The following is a 19756-nucleotide window of genomic DNA, read 5'->3' on the forward strand; positions in this document are numbered from 1 at the left end:
AGTGTTACTAACTCTTACTTTCAAGTGAAAATCAGATTTATTATTCTTACATATGCTTTTACTATATGTACTTGACATACGTATTTGAGTTATATCCTACAATGGCATACTTAAATGAAGAATAACAGGGAAATGGCCTTCACAGCCAGGATGTGGTTTGGGCTGTGTGAGGTAACTGGAGTCCATCAAAATGTTAAGCAGTTTCATTTCTCAAGAACGTTACAGAATGTTGCAAAAGTTGGTACATACTTGTCAGGACCTACGAATTTGTAATTTAACTTAGATCCCTAATTCCAAAACAGTTCCAAACTGTGGATTTACCAGCCTGCATCTCTTGTAATGCTCTGGAGCCTTGTCAAAGCAGGTTGCACATGAGAGGGTGCTTAGGCATAAGACTAAGATACAGATTATCTATCAGCTTTTTCATACAAACAGTAAAGTTCAGTACAAAATAATGCTAGCTATGGTAGATAGGCAATGGTAAGGCAATGTTTCAATACTTCCATGATATGCTAAAACTGCTGTTTTGTTACAGATGGGAATATGATGTATTTTTACAATTTATATGTTTTTTCAGATGTGAAATATATTCAGCAATCAGAAAACCTTTAAACATTAAGCAAGTCACTACCAAATACTAAGTTAAGAAATGAACAAGAAATAGATAATCACTGTGTTAAGTATTAAAATATCAAATACTCTATTTTGAGTATGTAAACAAGGTTGTGCCATGACAGGAAGTTCTGCTACCAGCTGCAGGTGGTTTTAGGAGATGATATTTATGTTTATTTTTACTACATAAATGCTGAAGAAGAAACATGTCATAATCCTAGCACTAGTTAAACGTGAGAAAAGCTCTCTCCAGATGGGAAAACTATTATCCTAGTAAAACTTCATAAAAGCCTGAATCCCAAAGGAGGCCAGGTGCCAACCTATTTCTGGAAGTGTTGATTTATACACGTGATTTTCACTTATTAAATTTATTTCAGCGAGAAAACATCTCATTTACATTTTATGTTAAATACAAAATAGCTTAATTGTGCAGATCCAATATGGAATTATTATATCAGTGTTAAACCAGGTGTAGAAATTGTAGGGAGTTGGTTCATGCTTAACAGTATAGCTGTAAATTATCAGCCAGCCATTCACTTTAAATCATTATATAGCAAAGCATGTGAGAAAGAACTAACCAATATTGCAGGAGGGCAATTTCTAGCTTGGAAAAAATCATACAGCTTCAAAATACATCTCAGTTTCCAGAAAATTGTTTGTGTGTAAAAGTCCCTTTCCTTCTGGCATGTAACTCCATTATACAATGTTCTGTCAATGAACTCATGAAATTTCACATTTTCTGGAGTCCACGTCAGTGCTACTTTGAGCTCGGATCTTTTCTGTAAAAACAAAGAAGAGAAAACGCTTGCTTGGCAGGCTCTGCTTTTTGCAAGGTCAGCACTCATCTAACTGAAGGATAACCAACCACATTTTAACAGTGTTTGTAAGACAAAGGAGGGAAGCAAAGTGCATATTTTCTGCTTCCTTCAGAAATCTTGTCTCACTTAAACTCCCTTCCTCATCCAACCTCAGCCCATTCCAAGGGCAGGTTCACAGAGAGGAAAACAGTGTCCTTCATCTCTGCCATGGTCACATCTTCCCCAGCACAGGCAGGGACCTCAGCACCTCGCGGTGGTCTTACAGAAGACATGGTAATACTCTCTCTATACCACACAACAACTCACCAGCTAAATGTTGAAATCCTGCTGCCACCAAATCTTCATATATATGCTTGACAGGATTCTGATGAGCCAGCAAAATACCGTGTAACCAGATGAGCAACATTCTGTGTCCATGTTCTTTATAACTTTTTTTCCCTACACAATACAAAAGTATTTGTCTGTCATATGCTGAAAACAGTGTTACTTTGTGCTTTTGCACTTCTAGAGTTACAAAAGGTTTTTAAAACCAATTCATTTGCTCTCGCTTCCTTTCTCACCTACAAGCAAAACTAATACTGAGAAATAAAGGTTAAAAATAAAAACACATTTTATCCTAAGGCTAAAAAAAAATGAATCAAATCCTATTACATCGTAAAATTAATTTTTAACTTTCAGTTTTGTGTAACTTATGGAAATATACCCTGGAGTAATAGTAAATGAGTGCAAGTGTGCTGTAGAAGTATCAATTTCCTGGCACTGAGATACCTGAAAACAGAAATTGCAGTTTCAGGGCAGTTAGGAAGCTAGAGTGCAAACAAGGTCTTCCTGGCTCATGCAGCTCTCCAGGCCCTCACTTGCAGTAGTGCCATGTGTCCTGCAAGACCCTTCCATGCTGCTCCGCTCCTATTTTTGCTTTACAAAGAGAAAGGTTTCTTCAGGCCCAAAGGGAGAGCAGGACTGGGCTGTATTCCTACAGCGCTGCTTCCCCAGAGCCAGTGGCAAGCGTTGTATCCATCCACTGCTTGCTTTCATACACCAAATAAAAACAGCACGGCCAGCGTGTATCATCTGTCATACCCACAGAGATTAAAGAGCAGCTCTGTGCCTTAACGTGGTTTATTTAACTTGCATCTATCCATCCAATTAGTTATTGTTACCTGTCCATTGTTCCTCAATAGCTCTAATCTGTTCATCTGTGAACTTCCAGAACAGGGCCAGTTTTTTCCATTCTTGGGGTTTTAACTGATTGTATGCCAGGTTCCAAAGGGAGGAACGAATTTGCTTGGTCTGTATACTGTGATCTTGTTTGAAGGACAAACCGAAGTCTGACCAATCATCACCATGACCTAGATGTGCCTAAAAAAACAAAACAAGTGACGAACGTTGTGGTAAAGGTGGGAACATTTTTCACTCAGGATGCAGTGAACACTGTGTGTGTACAGCCATACGTGACTTTTGGCAGGTGATATGCCCAGTGCAGGTAAATGAACCGTATTTGGATAGAAGTAGAGCTCTTTGGAAGATATCTTAGCATGGATGATGGTTTTATAGTTTTAAGACTGGGAATGACAGAAACAAGGACCTCCTATGTTTGTTGATACGTGTTATTAAGAGCAAAATAAAGCTGCCTCTGGCACTTGATATGTAACAGCAATTAACAGCCGGTAGAAGTTGAGCCCTTCAGCTGTCTGCTTTACAGGCCACATTTTGATCATGGCTGGGGTTCAGCCATGGTTCTTAACTCATTCCTCATGCTGTGTACCATCAGCATGGCACTTGCTCAGGGTGCTCCTGCCTTTGCCCTGTCAGCTCAGCTCGGCTGCAGTGGGTGCCAGCAGTCACCTGGCGATAGCTGTGCAAGACCCTGGGTTTAGCACACAGACCCCCAGCCAGCAAGGTGTCTGAGCACCAATATGGACGCACACATTGAATCTGGATCTAGTTTTATTGCCTGCACAAGCAAAACCAGATACCTACCAAAACCAAAAATCCAACTAAACAAGAAGCATTTTACCCTCCAGACTGAAAATGATGTTGCTACATATTCATGGTTACCCGAAACAGGATTGATGGTGTTGCTTTTTTTTTTTTCTAGGCATCTCTGCAATAGCCATGCCCAGCAGTGATTTCAGCCCCAGCTGAGTGACACCCAGGAAAAGGCCTGGTTCCTCGTGTAGGTAACTTCAGACTACTTTGATAGTGTCCATGCTAGGCCTGCTTCAGATCAGTGTCCAAAGTGAAAAACCTAATCTTTTTCAGGATGGCAAAGCAAATAGGGTTAATAGGGTTATTATATTAGGGTTATTTCCTAACCTTTTGAGAGCCTTGCAAGAAAAAAAAAAAAAAGCAACACTTAGTTCAGTAACTAATCATCATCATGTATGCTTGAATCCATTTTTCTTGATGCAGTCACTATCTCATGCTTCCTGACATGTGCAGAGTGAGGTTTATGACAGACCACATGACAGCTTCAGGCTCTCTCCAGTACCATCTTTCTTTCGTGAGGTTTAAAAACAAACGAATAGAAAACCATCACCACCACCACAAGCACACACAGCAACAAAACAAACAAAAATAAAACTGCTTTTTTCTCCTCCCTTTGCAGCACCACAGCTTCTCTTTGCTGTTAATCATGTGTCTAGGCAGCAGCAGTGTGGGACTGTAAGAGCAGCCTTCAAATCTGGTCAAAAACATCCTGGGAAGGGTTGGGTTGTAGCCATAAATAGGAAAAAAGGGGGAAAAAAAGAAAAAAAAGAAAACAAAAAAAGGACAAACAAGAGAGAACAAGATAGCCTTTCACACACATTTGAGTCATGTGCACTTCCTCACAGCAACATGACATTTCCTTTTGTAACTAGAGTGTTGTCATAGCTGATAAGTCAGCTCGATATAATAAAAAGACAGTTGCTACAATAATGGTTTAAAACAGTGTGGTTTCGGACATGGCAACAGCAGCAGAGCAGCTTTATATTCCCTAGCTGTAACAGCTGAGCCCTGCCCTTAGCTTCAGGTAAGGGGACCAAACATATACGTTTCTGTTTCCCAGTGTCTGTTGAGCTCTTGCAGGCAAACCAGCTGTTTTAACAACTTACCTTCTCCTCAGGCAGTTCAGTAAACAATGCCAAAAGGTTAGGAGCATTATGTGCTCGCTGCTATCAGGCTTGTCATATCTTCTCTGGCAACAAGTGACCTCACTTCTAAATTCCCCTTTAAGCCCCTTAAACTGTAATGTAACTGACAACTCTGGACTGACAAGTCAAATATGCGCAACACGTGGAGTTCACAGATGTGGTTTTCATCATAATAATTGATCTAGATCTGTGATTTAACAGCACAGTTCCCTGTGACTAAGCATCACCAGTTTGGACACACAGGGCTGGAAGGGGTGTTAAAAGGCCAGCTAATTCATGTGCTCAGGCAGGATCAGGGATGCTCATACCACCCCTGAGAGGCTCCTGCCTAGCCTGGTAGAGCAAACACTGGCAAGCAGGAAGCAGGAATAAGAATCAAGTTACAAACCTGTGAGGCAGCTTAGCAATGAGAGTGAAAGAGCAGTGAAACTCAGAGATACACCCCAAGACTTGACTGAATTACTTCTGCCAGCCCTGCCAGCTCTGATTCTCACTGAACTACTTGCTTTGCATAAATAAATAGTGTCACCATCTTCCTTCCTCCAGTTCTTCCACAGTGTATGTTAAAATAGACATCTCTTACTGCCTGCAAACAGTATCTGAGATAGCTTGGGGATTTTAAATTGTATTATATCAAAATACAACAAATTTAATCAGTTCTCGGTAAGTTCACATAAACCTGTGGGTCCAAATAAAAACAGAGCAACCCAACACAAGACTAAACTATTTATGGAGCATTAACATGCCCTAAAATTAACTTTCATCAATTAACTTTCATCTTCCTTTGAAATACCTCCCCTTCATCAAGCATAGAGGTATAGCACGTGTTTTGTAGCTCATTGCTATGTCTGTAATTAATGGAATAAATTAATTTTCTGCATATTCTGGATGGCATCAATTAAGACCCTGTGACACGATGAGTCCTGAATTTTCAAAACCCATTTGGGATGAGTCTGACTTTGAGGGCAAGTTTCTAAAGGGTTCCTCACCATAAGCCCGCCTCCAAATACTCCTTTGATTGTAAAGGAGCTAAATTCAGCTCATCTTCTTCGGACACTTACCTGCTATAGGGCACAGGCAGATTCACAGCCAACGGGGGATAGTCAATGCAAGCCAAAACAGTTACTGGCTTCGTCTGACTCTCAGCCCCTTAGGGAGGGCCATCACCAAGCAGCCTGCATTTAAATAATCATGCCAATTTGGGAAAGAAGTTTAGAAATTGAGACAATCTGAGGTCATTCTAAGCCGTGTCGTCACTTCACAGCCCTGTCTGGCTCTTTCCCTGCCTCCTTTCTTGTGGTTAGTAATTAACGCAGGCCAGACAGAAGAGGGAGCTCCCACCGCAGCACTGAGCTTTTCACAGCAAAGTAAAATCAGACACCTGCTCTCCTCCATATTTCAGCCACGGATTTTGCTGTGCCGAAGGACACCGACCTGATGCCGGTGACACAGTTTGCATTTGGGTCAGAATTTCTCTCTCCAACCCTTTGCAATGCATGTGGAGCTCGGTGCAGAAAAATGAAAAAAAATCTGCCTGCAGCTTTACTGCTGGACGGGGATAAAACCTCGACAGGGTAAAGGCTTTCCTGTTCCCAGTCCTTGATTTATCAAGGCCAGTCTTATAGCCTGCCAAAAGGAAACCAGGCAAAAGGCGCGTTAAGATCAGAATCAGCTTTTTCCTTACAATTCCCCTCAGCATAACAAAAAGATCTCTCTTACCTGTTCTGTGGCATAATACCTTTCTGCTTTAATGATCATATCTACAATTAGGGCATAATTGCTCCTTGATGCCACAGCTAGTGCAGTTTTTCCATTCTGGAAGCAGAGAGAGTGAATCAGGACATGATCTCTTATATTTGAGGACAACACAGAAGAAAAACATGAGCTTTGTTTACAGAACCCCATCTTTTTATTTTTTTCTTCTTCAACAAAGCATATCTACTACAATTTTATGGCTTCAGTGTGGCTGCAATTAAGGCTCTCCTATGCTTTGCATGAGCTGCATCCCCTGCTTTGGAAATCTGCTACATTAAGAGCAAACCCACATCTTGTCTTGGGCAATAAAAGAATCTGGGTTGCAGAAGGAAAAGGGAGTGTGGGAATGACTTTGTCGTAACAGCTGAAGGCAATGTCTCATGGACAGTGCAGACAACCAAAGGAATAAAAAGCCATTGTTTTAATTCCAGCCCAGATGACTGTTCAGTCCATCTGAGCCTACCTCAATGACCAGCACTTTGGTGTAGAGGCATCTCAGCGGCTTTTCAGGGTTCTCTCTGTAATCACCCATTTTCAGTGGGCTTGCACTGAGTGGAGGTGCCTCAGAAACGAATATTCAGGATATGCTCCACAAATCAAGTGTTAGACATTCCAGAAAGTTAGACCTAAAAGAAGCTAACCCCTTTATTGGAAGGCTCAGTAATAAAATAAAGTATATTAAAATAAATAAATAAATACATTATAAGTTGTTTCAACCCTCCAGCTATTATAAAATTCCCTGATGGATACCTTTTGAGTTCTAGCTCATGGCTCTGCTCAAGATCACTCTAATTCACCCACTTTTAGGAAAGCATGACACTGGAAGCCATGAATTTTTGTTTCATAAAATCCTTCCAGCACAGGCATAACTAGTAAGCGCAGAGACCAGGGACTGCAACAGCTCCAACCCTGCAAAGCTGTCCTGCGCTCCCTGGCAGGTGGGGCTGGAGGCAGGGGTGCCTCCAGGCTCCTGTGCCACTGTCATCCTGTGTGCATGTGTAGCACGGCAGTTGGGCACACAGGGAGCACTCTCCTGGCTTTCAGTCACTTCCAACCACAATCACACCTGCAGCTGGCAGGAGGGAAGAGCTCCCAAGAGAGTATTCCCGCTTGCAGCTTGCACAGGTGAGTGTGCTCTGCAGGCTGAGGACTCTGGCTGTCAGGGTACAGAGGCCAGGGGAACACCGTGTAGTCCAAGCAGGCTCCCCTTTTTCCTGTCTGATGTTCTGTCACAAGGATGGGAACATCTCTGGTGTCTCCATACCAATTCATTGCAAAGGTGGGTCCCCAAACTTCACGTCAGGTTACCAAAAAGTGACACTAGTTTCATAAAGCTTTACTCTTATCAGAACAGCTTTGTACATGGAAATTATTTTTTTAAAGGATTAAATGGATGGATTATGCTCATGGTGTGTTTCATCACATCAGAACTCAAAAAGAGCTCTTGGCCAAAGCCATTCCAGACCTCTACAAGCCGCAGGTAAGGCAGCATTAAAAGCAGACTTCCTTTGAAACAGCTAATTTTGGCTGCACTCGTTTTATGAAGGATGACTGGAAACATGTGTTTCCTGTATCTTTGGGAAGATATTATTGGGAAGAATATAGAGCAAAATATAAAGCTGCATAATCTTTGCATATGTGAGGAGTGTCATCTACCTTATCCATGGTCTTGAGGTCACAGCCTGCCTTCAGCAGCATTTCCACCAGCTCCACATTGCCAAGATCAGCCGCCAGATGCAGAGGTGTTTCCTGCCTCTGAAATTAATAGCAGCAAATAAATACAATAAACCAAAGTCCCCATAGGGGAAAAAAAAATGCATACAATCTGAATCTACAGAAGACTCAAAACAAGAGATGGCCCTGGCTAGAAAATACTGAAGAGAACGAAAACATTTAACTTTCCACTGATCTAACTACCGGCTTTGTTTCGGGCAAACAAGAAAGCATCTGGGATCTCTGCAGGAAAAACAGACAAGAGCTCCAGCTGGGTCAGGACAAAGCTGCTGTTATGCACCTCTAACAGATTGTAATGTGAGGAGTTCTTGCTCTACCCTCTTAAAGCAAGGTGCTTTGGATAGAGTGATTCATGCAAGTGCCAACTGCCATGCTATCCTCTCAAGTAATCTCTCCGTGCTGAAATTCATGCAAAAACAACTGGACTACCTTGATTTTCAAGAGCACATTGTGCCACAGTCCATGACAGGGTTTCTTAGCCAGCCCTGCCACAATATGATCATATGGAGTGTGCAGTGAACCTTAAACCACAATAAAATAAAATGAAACAAAACAAAACAGAACAAACTTTGCAAAAGACCAAACTATTAACATAAAGTACAGCTGAAGGAACATTCTGTTTCAAGTCTAATCTTTTGGCCTGAAATTAGGGTTGTGTGGTCTTTATACAGCTTCGTTTACCCAAATAAAACCCATTTATTTACCTTTCTACAGAATGTCGGTAAGAAACTAGCAGCAAGTGCCCTGGAGAGTTTAGCAGTCTATTAATAAAAATGCATTTCCTATTCACTAAGAAGTGTTTGCCTCTTACTCTTTTCTTTTACTATTTGCACTTACAGGAAAGTATTCCAGATGTCTATGGGTGTAATGCAGCAGCAAATATGATATGTTGTCTTTTGTGGGAACCTTGTGTAGCTGGACCTGTCCCTTAGCACGTTTGACGTGATACAGCATCCTTTTTACATTGAAGGTTTTGTGACTGCCCTAGTTTCAGCTGGGATGGAGTTAACTTTCTTCCTAGTAGCTGGTACGGTGCTGTTTAAGGTGAGAGTAATACTGCTAACATGCTGATGTTTCAGGTGTTGCTGAGCGGTGCTTACGTCAAGTCGAGGCCTTCTCAGCTCCTCATGCTGCCCTGCCAGTGAGGAGTCTGGGGGTGCACAAGGAGCTGGGAGAAAGGAGAAGCTGGCTGGAGAAGTCTTTTCACCTTTAGAGAAGTATTAAATCCCACCTTAACTTCAGTGTGGTAGAGCCAAGCACTGTGACCTTACTCGCCAAGAGAGCCAGCCACAAGGGTTCCACATAAAGTCTCACAGAAGCTCTTTTGGGAATACATGTGACCTCCTAAATTAATCTTCAGCAGTTAAATGCACCATGAGTTGGGACAAATTACAGATTCCTTGGAGGATATTTCTGGCTAGTACGGCAGAAAGCATCCCTGTCTGTCAGGTGGGAGACGGGCTATGCCTCAAGTGGGCCTCAGCAGCCCTGGTGGGACAGTCGCTCTCTGTCTCTTCCAAGGCCTTTGGGCAGCAGCCCAACAGGAACATGCCAGGCCTCAGCACAGCATCAGAAGTCCCTGTGTTTCACTGGGGCAGGCAGGGCTCCCCTCCTTCTAACAGGCATAGGGTCAGTGGGACTATGTGCCCATTCAGGCAGGAAACCCCAAGCTATGGGTGACAAGAATGGCCTGGGGCAGCTGCCCAGCTCCTCCAAGCAGCCTGCCGCCCACTGATCTGCTGCCCAGGGACATGTTCCAGGTGGCATTCCCAATGAGTTGTGTAACCTTACAAACAATAATCAGAATCACTACACACACACACACCAGTGCAAACAGTCTGATTATGCAAGGATAATCAAGGAACCAAGAGGCCTTATAAGAGGGGTGGAAAGACTTATTTTCCTGGAGGACAGGAAAGGTAGGTGCCATTCTTTTCTCTCTCCACAAAACATCTCTCAGAAGAGAAAAGGGGAAAAGATGTAATTGCTGATTTTCTTCATGAGATGGTTCTCAGAGCATGGGGACAGCAGCTGTGAAGGGCCCAATACCACATTAAGCTCAAGGCCAATGCCTTTGTCATAGCTCCCCCAGGCAAAGCAGAGTAGTAAACAACACACAAAGAACAAAAACTGAAAACAAGCTGACAAGGGATCAAGCACAGAAACATGTGAGGGAGTGTGTAAATTGGCAGCCAAATACATTGGCATCAGCCAGTGGATTAGTAGAGAGGAAGGCATCCAGAATCTGAGGGGATTCATAGTTGGTGGCAGTCTACAGAGTCATGGACAACAACCTCCAGATGCAGTGCAGAAGTGTCCCACAATCCATGAGAGTGGGCAGACATGCAAATATGGAGAACTTCTCTCCCTCCACGGTGGGGGCCACTAAGCTGTGGATCAGCCAAGTGGCCAAGTGCCACGCACCCGTGTCCCTGCCTGCAGGAAAACGGGCACTCACGTCCCTGGGTGGGCTCGAACCACCAGCCTTTCGGTTAACAGCCGAACGCGCTGACCGATTGCGCCACAGAGACCTGTGATGTCTCTCCTGAGGGTGATGCTGTGGGGACGGGAGGACACGCAGAATCACAGATATTGCCTCAGACACCTTGGGTCATCCACCTGGCTGTGTCCCCTCCCTCCTCCTGGGCATCCCAGCCTCCCCGCTGCAGGGCAGAGCGAGGAGCAGAGAAAGTCGTGATGCTGTGCAAGCACTCCTCAGTGACACTGCTGGGTTATCAACGTTGTTTTGGCCACAAATCCAAAACGTGCATTATGTGGGCTGCTATGAAGACCTTTAACTCCATCCCAGCCAGACCCAGCACACAGAGAGCAACATACATCCAAAGAGCAGAGTAATGCTCCATCTTCCATTAGGGAGCTCTGATTGTTCTTTCAGTGCACTAATCTTCATAGGATTTCATGGTTTCTTAATGAGAAAGGCTGGAGGGAATCTCACAAATCTAGAATGACATAGCTAGATCTGTCTAGAACTGCTATTAACTAACAGATCCTGAGCTGACCAAGCTTGTGTGCACTGTACTAGTTTTCAGTTGGATAACTTGAGGTTATAAGAGCCTGAAAGCCTGCCAGAGGTCTCTCTCTGTGTATACCTTAGGAAAAGTGCACTTGTCAGAGTTATTGTGAGGGGAAAAAAGAGATCTGCCAGACCACTGACAGTGTGCACTGTGCTTACCTCTAATATCAGGTTAGAGACATTGCTGTCATGTTTTATGCATGAGTCATACCACTTGAACAATAAATTAATCCAAATATTTTCCGAGTATATAACATTTTGCTGTCTGTACCTGCAAAAATGCTACTAGCACAGCATGTACCAGTGACTAATACATATGTACACACACAGAAATATAAAGGGGAAACTGCCTCTTCCTTTCCGGTTTTGTTTTTTTTTGTTGTTGTTGTTTTATTTTGGGAGTTTTGTTTTGTACCTTGAGCTCATGAGGAAAAAAAATGGGGGGGGGGGGGGGGGAGCAAAATCCACATAATCTCCTCTTTAGCAGTGAAGTTATTATTAATTCCCAGTTTTTCTTACATGATTTAAGAAGTTTATATCATGATTAGCATCCAAGAGTGTTTTTACTACCGGCAGATGATTATTGATGACTGCTAAATGGAGCGGAGAATTCTTCTGCTGTGGAGGGAAAGCAACAAGCTTAGATGATTAGGTGCATTTATTAGAAGTCCATTCAAGCAAGGAAGAGTTTCCTGCTAAAACCCAAGCTTGCCGACGGGACGCAGGGCGTGCTCCTGCAGAGCCACAGGGCTGCAGACAAGGCACACCGGGGGCGCGCAGCAGTGCCAGAGGCCCCGCTACGAGCATCCCTCTGCTGCTCCTGCCACAGCTGCAGCAGCTGGTGAGCAAACACCACAGAGGAAGCTGCAGCTGCTGAGAGCAGCATGCACAGCAGCGTGCTGCCACGTACAATTGCAGCAAGGCATTGTACACATCCATATTGCGCTGCGCTGCTGGCCTCAGCTGAGAGCGAGGAGTTTGGTGCAATGTTTGTGTTCCCTCAGAAAACTGGGTTTGCCCTTGTTTGAACAGGCTGGAGATAGAATAATTCTGAGCTGAGCACGCAGCTGTCAAAATCCACTTTCCAGGAATAAACTCCTGTAGCATACTGCTACTGTAGATATCCTTCATAATAACCTGGCTTGCTGTAGCAATTATAAAAAACAAGTTATAGCTAGAAAGAAATTAAGTTTTTATATGAGTGATTATTCATGAAAATAACTGGGGCACAGGTCCAACACCAGTCACTATTCAACCAGCAGATTGGCAAGATCACTTTGCTTGTTGTACCTGTGACTCATCAGTTTCTGTTAAATACAGCTAAAAAATAATTCCATACCAGTGCCAGACACCAGCTCATTAATCTTTACAAACCACAACCATTTCTTTGGGGCTACAGAAAAATAAATAAAGCTCGCACACAGTGCTGCACTGGAAACATTTCCAAAACCTCAGTTACAGTTTTACGAGTTGTTTCAGCTACAGAAAGCCAATGAGAACAACCAGTGCAAAAACAGATTGATCTTTAAAATAAATCATCTCAGTCACATTACACAACAGGCAAAATACAGTAAAAATAATGAACTACTCGGCCTTATTCAGTATCTGAATTCTTAAGGAAGTCCATAAAGACAGGGCACGCTGAGGAACAGCAGGAAAGTTGTATTGATACACACTCACCTCAGGTTTAGGGACTAGATCAATATTCTTATCAATAAGAAAAGTAACCAAAGATAGATGTCCATTCTGAATTGCAATTTGTAATGCACTGCTGTTGTTCTGAAAGAAATGTTATTGACAAGAAATGTTGTTTGTTGTTGGGAAAAATAAATAAACAGTACTGAAGACAGCTACCAATACAGAATAACCTTTTATTTACATTAGTGTTATTATCCTCCTGTCCACACCTGCAAAAAAGGCCTCCCTTTGATAAAATGATGTAAATGTATGAAGTAGGCCACCAGTTACAGCTACATGTTTTTGTAAACACTGAAGGACCTTCCTGTTGTTACCACAATGCAACAAATATGCTGAAAACATCAGTACTCCATGGTCCTTTTCAATCTTTATTGGCAAAGAGCTAATTCAGCATTGTCAGCTTCGTTGGGGGCATGGACTACAACAATCCCAATGTATCTCCCAGTCTGTTAGTTCAGTTTGACTTTTAACAAGCCATTACAGTCACATAACACATTAAGAAAAAAATCAGCAGAAAATGTTCTCTTAATAATTCTGCTAAAACAAACAAGCTCTCACTCTGCTGGAATCACAGGCATTGCTGCAAATTCTTGCAACAGGCATGCCAGGGCCATTTAACACATCTGAGCCGGACTGGAGTTCAAGAACCAGATGTGGGGAACAGATTTGTCATCAGTTCAGGCGTATAAGCTGCCAAAAATGAGGCTTTTCAATTACCCTACATGGTTACATTTCCTAACCATATGTTTTACTATTCAACAGACAGTAAATAAAAAAGGCCAACATTATTCTGTCAAACATATCTATGCTAGATTTTTTCCACAATTAACATTCTTTGCATTCCCAATTCTATATACAAATATATATATATGTATGTATATGTACACACACTATTTTATAAAAATAAGCAGAGCAAATACACTGTGAGTACACACAGAAGAGAGAAGACAAAGCCATTCCCACAGCCCAGGATGTGCCAGCAGCAGTGTGCTGAAGGGATTTTGTGTACATACATGAGTTAAAATGTTGATGTCACTCCCTGCTTCCAGTAACAGCTCAGCACATTTTTCATGACCGCCTTCAACAGACAAGTAAAATGGCGTTTCTCCATTCTAGGGAAAAAAAAAAAAAAAAAAAAAAAAAAAAAAAAAACCAAAAAAAAACCTGTTCCAATTTAATCCATGTAGTTATAAAGATTATAAAAGTATGACACTACACAGGTTATCTTTATCAGACTCATCCACCTCAATAAAAGAGGGGAGATGGTCCCAAGAGAGCATAACCTGAATGCTCCCAAGTCAACACTTCAATGAAATGGCAACGCACCAGCAATTAAGTGATGGGTGACAATTATGTTGATATACATAAAGCAAAGTGTAAAATACCGATAACTGTTTCACCTGTCTTGGTTGTTCTCCTTTCAGAGAATATTACAATCAACAGGGACAGAAACAAAGATTCTGGGAATCAATAGCTGCCCTTCAACTTCAGCCAGCATCACTACCGTGTTAGCAGACACTATAGGCGCTGGTCTCTGCCAGTGTAGTGCCATGGCTTTCTAACTGATTCCCATCTCACATTCTGCCTACAAGGAGCACTTTTAATAAAAATAATTCTGCTGCATATTTATTTCAAACCTCCTCACAAGCCAAAAGTCTCCATGTCTCCACAGCAGGTCTCTAAAATAAGCTACTTCTGTGTAAATGATCTGCACAAGGATCTAATCCCTGTTTCTGGACTAAAACAGACAAAGGTTTCCAGAAAATCACTCCAGTGCTTCAACATTCACAGAAACATTTATATCTCCTGATCTTTCCTTGCTTGAACTTCTACCACCATCATTTCAGTAAAAATTAATTTATTGTAATATATAGCTCATGGTGGGATAAGAGAGACCTGGTTATCCACAGAAAGTAACATCTCCAGCTGGACAGATAGGTGACACCACTAGCCATGGCACAGCAGGGACACAAGCAGCACAAGCTTTATGTGCAGAAATAACACATTTAATTGGTCAAATATTGGAAAAAATGAGGGCTTCACATTTCAAAAGAATTCCTGTGCCTCAACTTTGGACAGCTGGAAAAAAAAAAAAAAAAAGAGAACCCCTCTGCCCATAAGCTTTTTGCTGAAAAAGGAAGAGGAGAGCCTTAGCAAGGAGTGGATATACCTTACTCCTTTCTTCTGCTGGACCATTTCCTTCTGTAAATAAATAGGGGATGCAAAATGGAGAGGAGGTCATTGCATGAGGAACAGAGGACAGAGCAAGAGACATTGAAGAAGCTAGTGGAGCTGAATTTATTGGAGGAGGGACAATGAAACAGGACACGAACACGCTAGGAAAGCAGCAGAACTAATGAAGTTTATTCAGTGGAAAAAAATTATTTTAAAGTGTTATTTGTGATTGTTTTTTTCAAATCTCTAACTTTACTTCCTTCAGTAATTTGTGTCCTCACCTGATTGAGGTCATTTATTTCCTCCCACTGTTTGAGCAGAATTTCTACGACTTCACTGTGTCCATTTTTGGCTGCTAGATGCAAGGCGGTGTTTCCCTCCTTGAAATTAGAATGTCAAAGAAGACGTTTTAGAACACAGAATAAACCCAAAATGTTAAGGACAACATGCACTTAAACCAAGCCATTTGTCCTTCTGTCTCTCTCTTATGTACAAGGCGGCGGTGGCAAACCTACAGCGTGTTTCAAGAGCCAGGCCTATTTGAAAAGAGCATTTTCCCATGCACATAGTTGTGACCTTGCTGGTCTGGATGGTTGCTTATGCTCTGAAAACTGCAGTGCATTACTAGCAAATAAATAAATAAATAAATAAATAAATAAATAAATAAATCTTAACTTTTAAAGAATGAATCAGAAGAAAACTTTGGGCACTCTTTCCAACTTCAACAGGGACTAATGCCAAGTCCCCAGAAGTATTGACTTACAGATTAATAGGCAAAACCTAAGTAAGTATATATAATGCTGTTGTCATGGCTTTGACATCAATGTAGCAATCTTCAATCCTCTTCACCACGAGCATGATTCTTCATTAGCTAAGTGAGAAAAACATGGCATACCAGTAAGCAAATAGACGTGAAGGGCAATCTAAATGATTATCAGGAACTGCAGAAGCTTCTGAGCTAAAAGACAGCGCTAGCATAAGAACAAGCGTAAAACTGGCTACAGACAAACTGAAGATGGAAATTAGGAGAAGGATCCCGACCTTCCAAGAAAGGAGATTCCAGAACAGCTTTTCAATCACATTGTTAGTGGGGAAAAGATCCAAATCTCTTTTACAAAAAAAGTATGTTTGTTAAGGGATGGATACAGCTGCTTTTAGTGATCCAAGAGAGGAGTTTCAGTCCTGTCTTGTTACCTTCCCACTCTGTAGGATCACAGCGTTTGCCTCCCATCACTGCTGCTCTACACATTCAGCCTGCTAGCTGTCTGGGACAAGGCAGTCTTTTAACCTTTGCTAGTAGACTGCTTAGCACAGCAGAGATCTGGGTTGAAATGCAGCATTTAATATATTACCAGAAGACCAAAATGACAGCATGACTTTCTGAATGCTTGTTTACATGGCTCTATGAACACGATTTCTGACCTTTTCACTTTTTTTTATATATTTGCCCTTGCAATGCCTCAAAGGCAGAGAAACACCAATGTGCTCATTCCACTAATAGTGACGCAAGGAATAAAGAAATTTAAAGGTGGAGTTTGAAAGTTAGTAAGACACCTTGAAATGTAGAGTCAAAAGCAAAGTCAATTAGATTCAGGCATTTATGCACTCCTGAAAAATCCCCACACGTTTATTTGCCTTCTGAAGTACTTAAATACCTCTGAAAAGTTAGTCACGCAGGACTCAGCAGTGGCACACAGACACAGCTGAGTGAAGAAAATGGAAAACCTGATGTCCCAGTACAGAGGCTGGCACCTTCACCTCCAGACTTTCCCTTTTCTTCCAACAGGCAGCATACGCCAGTCTTGCTTTACATGAATAATTAATGCATACAGAAAGGCTTGTGGCAACGGGACCAGAAGTTCCACTGTCTTCCCTTAATTACTGAAAAATCATCATCCTTGTGTCGTTGATGGTCCAATGTATATCACTGCCAGTGCAACGGCACCTGCACAGCTTATTCACATTGCTGGGTTGTGCAGTAACTACACTGAAACAAAGTAATCTCTCCTAAGCACAAAAAGAAAGCATTACCTGATCTTTTTCAGATGTGAACAGCTTTAGAGCAATCAAGTTATTTATCATGTCAGCATGGCCTTTTTCAGATGCCAGAAGAAAGGGCTTTCTACCTCTCTAGAAAACAATCATGGAAAGAAACAGAATTATTGAAAGCTTCCAGTTACCAGATATATGACATATATATGTGCATGTTATTCTCATAAACATTTATATATAATAATGACCAAGTTCATCAGCAGAAAAGTATGTATATATGAGAAAAGCAAGAATTTTTAAAAAGCAAAATTTTGTAGTGCAAAAAAATCCCACCAAATTATACATCTTGTGTGTCCTGAAGAAAATATTTGAAAACTGATTGGAAATGGTAACAAATGAGGTATAAAGATTGCTCAAAATATTTAATTCTTAATTATTCATGATATTAAACTATACATCAAAAGGACTGTTTTGTTAAATGTCTGAAGATGCTCAGAAGCGGGCACTAATAATTTATTTTCATGGCTTAACATACTTGATCTGAATTCTGCAAGCACAGACCACAACAGCTGCATCTCAGAAACTTCATCCAGGAGATCTGAATTTAATGCTGTACACTGTCTTTTGTTGTTTTTGTTTGTAGGTAGTAAAAAAAAAGAAACAAACCAACCTTATCCAACTATTCTTATCCAACTATTTACAACTCAATGGTGGAAAGTTATCCTGGCACAATAATACCACTGGTCAGATGGTGAGACCATCTAACCAGTTGTCAAAGGCTACCTGATAGTGGCCTGTATTAAAAATCTGATAAAAAAATGCAAGAAAATATAACATAATTTTGATATAGCCTCAATATAGAGAAGACTCCTTGAAGGCCTAAAGCACAGAGGTTTGTTTTGTTAAATAAACTCTTCTCAATATCAGCCTTGTCACGTGCAGACAGAATTCAGTCAATACAAATAAAGGCTCTAAAAGAGCATGGGGAAGAGTTGCTCTTTTGGTGACAGATCCTATGAGAATATTTTTTCCTCCTGTAAAGATACGATACCCTACCTAGCTAAGCAAGCCTTCAAAGCGAGATCCCAACAGAGTGGGAAGGAAAAATGCAGGCATGGCAAAGCACGATGACGACAAGGCCCTGGCACTGTTGAAGTGTTGAAGCAGCCCTGTAGGAAGGCTGCATGTGGCTTATACTCCACTGGTGGAAGAAGCCTGCATTGTCAGCAATGGACAAAACCGACCCACTAGTACTGAACCCATCCAGTTCCTGGTACCTCTGCCAGGTATTGTAAAAATGGCAGCCACATCTATGGGCAGGGTGCACAGGGAGATACCAGAGGAAACATGAGAGGATGCACAGGTGGAGACGTGAGAGGATGCAGGGGAGGAGATGCAGGGGGACACACACCCCCAGAGAGTGGGTGCTCACGGAGGAACCCTGGGCCAGAGCAGAGAAAAAAAGAAATAAGATCAGCAAAAAGAAAACCACTGTGAACAGACCCCAACCCCCTCTGCCTCCCATCACCTCACCAATGGGCCTGCGCAAAGGGAAGCAAGGGAGGGGAGGCCTCTAGAGCTCACCTCAGGCAGGCAAGCGGGGAGGAAAGGTCTTTTCTCCACGTGCCTGTCAGGCAGTTTGTCACACTTGTTTCTCAGTACCCAAATCAGTAATTAAATGTTTATGCAAGTCATAATAAATTTAATTTTGTTGGAACTCCCAAGCCAAGATTGTTTTGCCCACAACAGATGCCTCACAACATTAAAGGAATAAACAGGGAAAACAAAAAACAAAAAACAACAACAACAACAACAACAACAAAAACATATTGTACCCCATCAGGCTTGTTCAAGTCAGTCAGATGAAGATCTTGGAGAAAATAATCAACTATTTTAACACTGTTGTTCTGGGCTGCAAAGTGTAGTGCATTCATTCCTTCCTGAAAAACCACAAGCAACTCTGTAAGAACGGGTTTGACTTTTTCCCAACACTAACATGTTTACAGTTGATAAAAATTTGTCATCAACACACCTCATTCTTAGCCTTTTGATCAACGCCTGCTTTAACTAATTTTCGCATTACATCCAGATTTCCAGTCCAAGCTGCAAGATGAATCACTGTCAGGCCATGCTTTAAATAAAATGAAAAAGTCAGAAATTACCACCAAAATACATCCTGCCAAATTTATTCAATCTTTTTGATCAATTCAGTGTACAAGCGGGGTCTGCTCCACAGGCACTAGAACATCAGCATTACCACCTGGCAGTGTGAGTGGGGTTCATCTCACTTAAATTACACTAGAGGCTTAGGCTCCCCCTCTCCCTGACTGAAGGCCTGGCATCTCTGGACAAGGATTTATCCTGTTCTAGGAAGGAGGGGTGAAACACTACCCCAAAATGTCTCTCTCTACCCCAAAATTTTCTCTTCACAAACTGTGTGATGACCTGAGGGAGTCAGTTCTGGGCACAGTGAATTACATTTTGGGTTATAACGTGAAACAACTGTATTTCCATGAGTCACTATGATTTTCCAGTTAGCTCTCTTCTTAAAGGTTTCTTTTCTTCTCCCAAAATTCTCTTAAGAGTTTTTCTTCTTCGCAGTATGCTCATTCTATTTCTTATCAACTACAATATCAATCTGACTGCCAAAAAGTACATGAATCACCATCAAATATAACATCTATTGTCATAATAATTAAACTCTGTGTGCTAAATATAATGGAGTATTTCCAATAATGTTTGAATAAAAATGATTAACAACAACTAGGAATTTAAAAGAGCCAATAATTAAAAGGCAATCCTTT

General features: G+C 41.7%; 1 protein-coding gene across 6 annotated transcripts in view; it reads right to left on the bottom strand.

Moving 5' to 3' along the window:
* Positions 1-964: 964 nt before the first annotated feature.
* Positions 965-19756, bottom strand: part of ANKDD1B (ankyrin repeat and death domain containing 1B) — a 29398-nt gene continuing 10606 nt past the window's right edge. For 2 of the 6 annotated variants that reach the window (XM_080573617.1, XM_080573613.1), the window contains 12 exons: positions 18985-19083; positions 18788-18892; positions 16992-17090; positions 15242-15340; positions 13799-13897; positions 12768-12866; positions 11607-11705; positions 7976-8074; positions 6284-6379; positions 2591-2789; positions 1737-1868; positions 965-1391 (listed from right to left, as the gene is read on the bottom strand). In XM_080573617.1, the coding sequence (XP_080429743.1) occupies positions 1333-1391; positions 1737-1868; positions 2591-2789; positions 6284-6379; positions 7976-8074; positions 11607-11705; positions 12768-12866; positions 13799-13897; positions 15242-15340; positions 16992-17090; positions 18788-18892; positions 18985-19083 (1284 nt within the window). In that variant the 3' untranslated portion in view covers positions 965-1332. The remainder of the gene's footprint in view (positions 1392-1736; positions 1869-2590; positions 2790-6283; positions 6380-7975; positions 8075-11606; positions 11706-12767; positions 12867-13798; positions 13898-15241; positions 15341-16991; positions 17091-18787; positions 18893-18984; positions 19084-19756) is intronic. The other 4 variants (XM_080573618.1, XM_080573615.1, XM_080573616.1 and 1 more) reach the window with 3 other exon arrangements.

Source organism: Anser brachyrhynchus, assembly GCF_964034855.1.
Source record: "Anser brachyrhynchus genome assembly, chromosome: Z".
In the NCBI taxonomy this organism is placed as follows: domain Eukaryota; kingdom Metazoa; phylum Chordata; class Aves; order Anseriformes; family Anatidae; genus Anser; species Anser brachyrhynchus.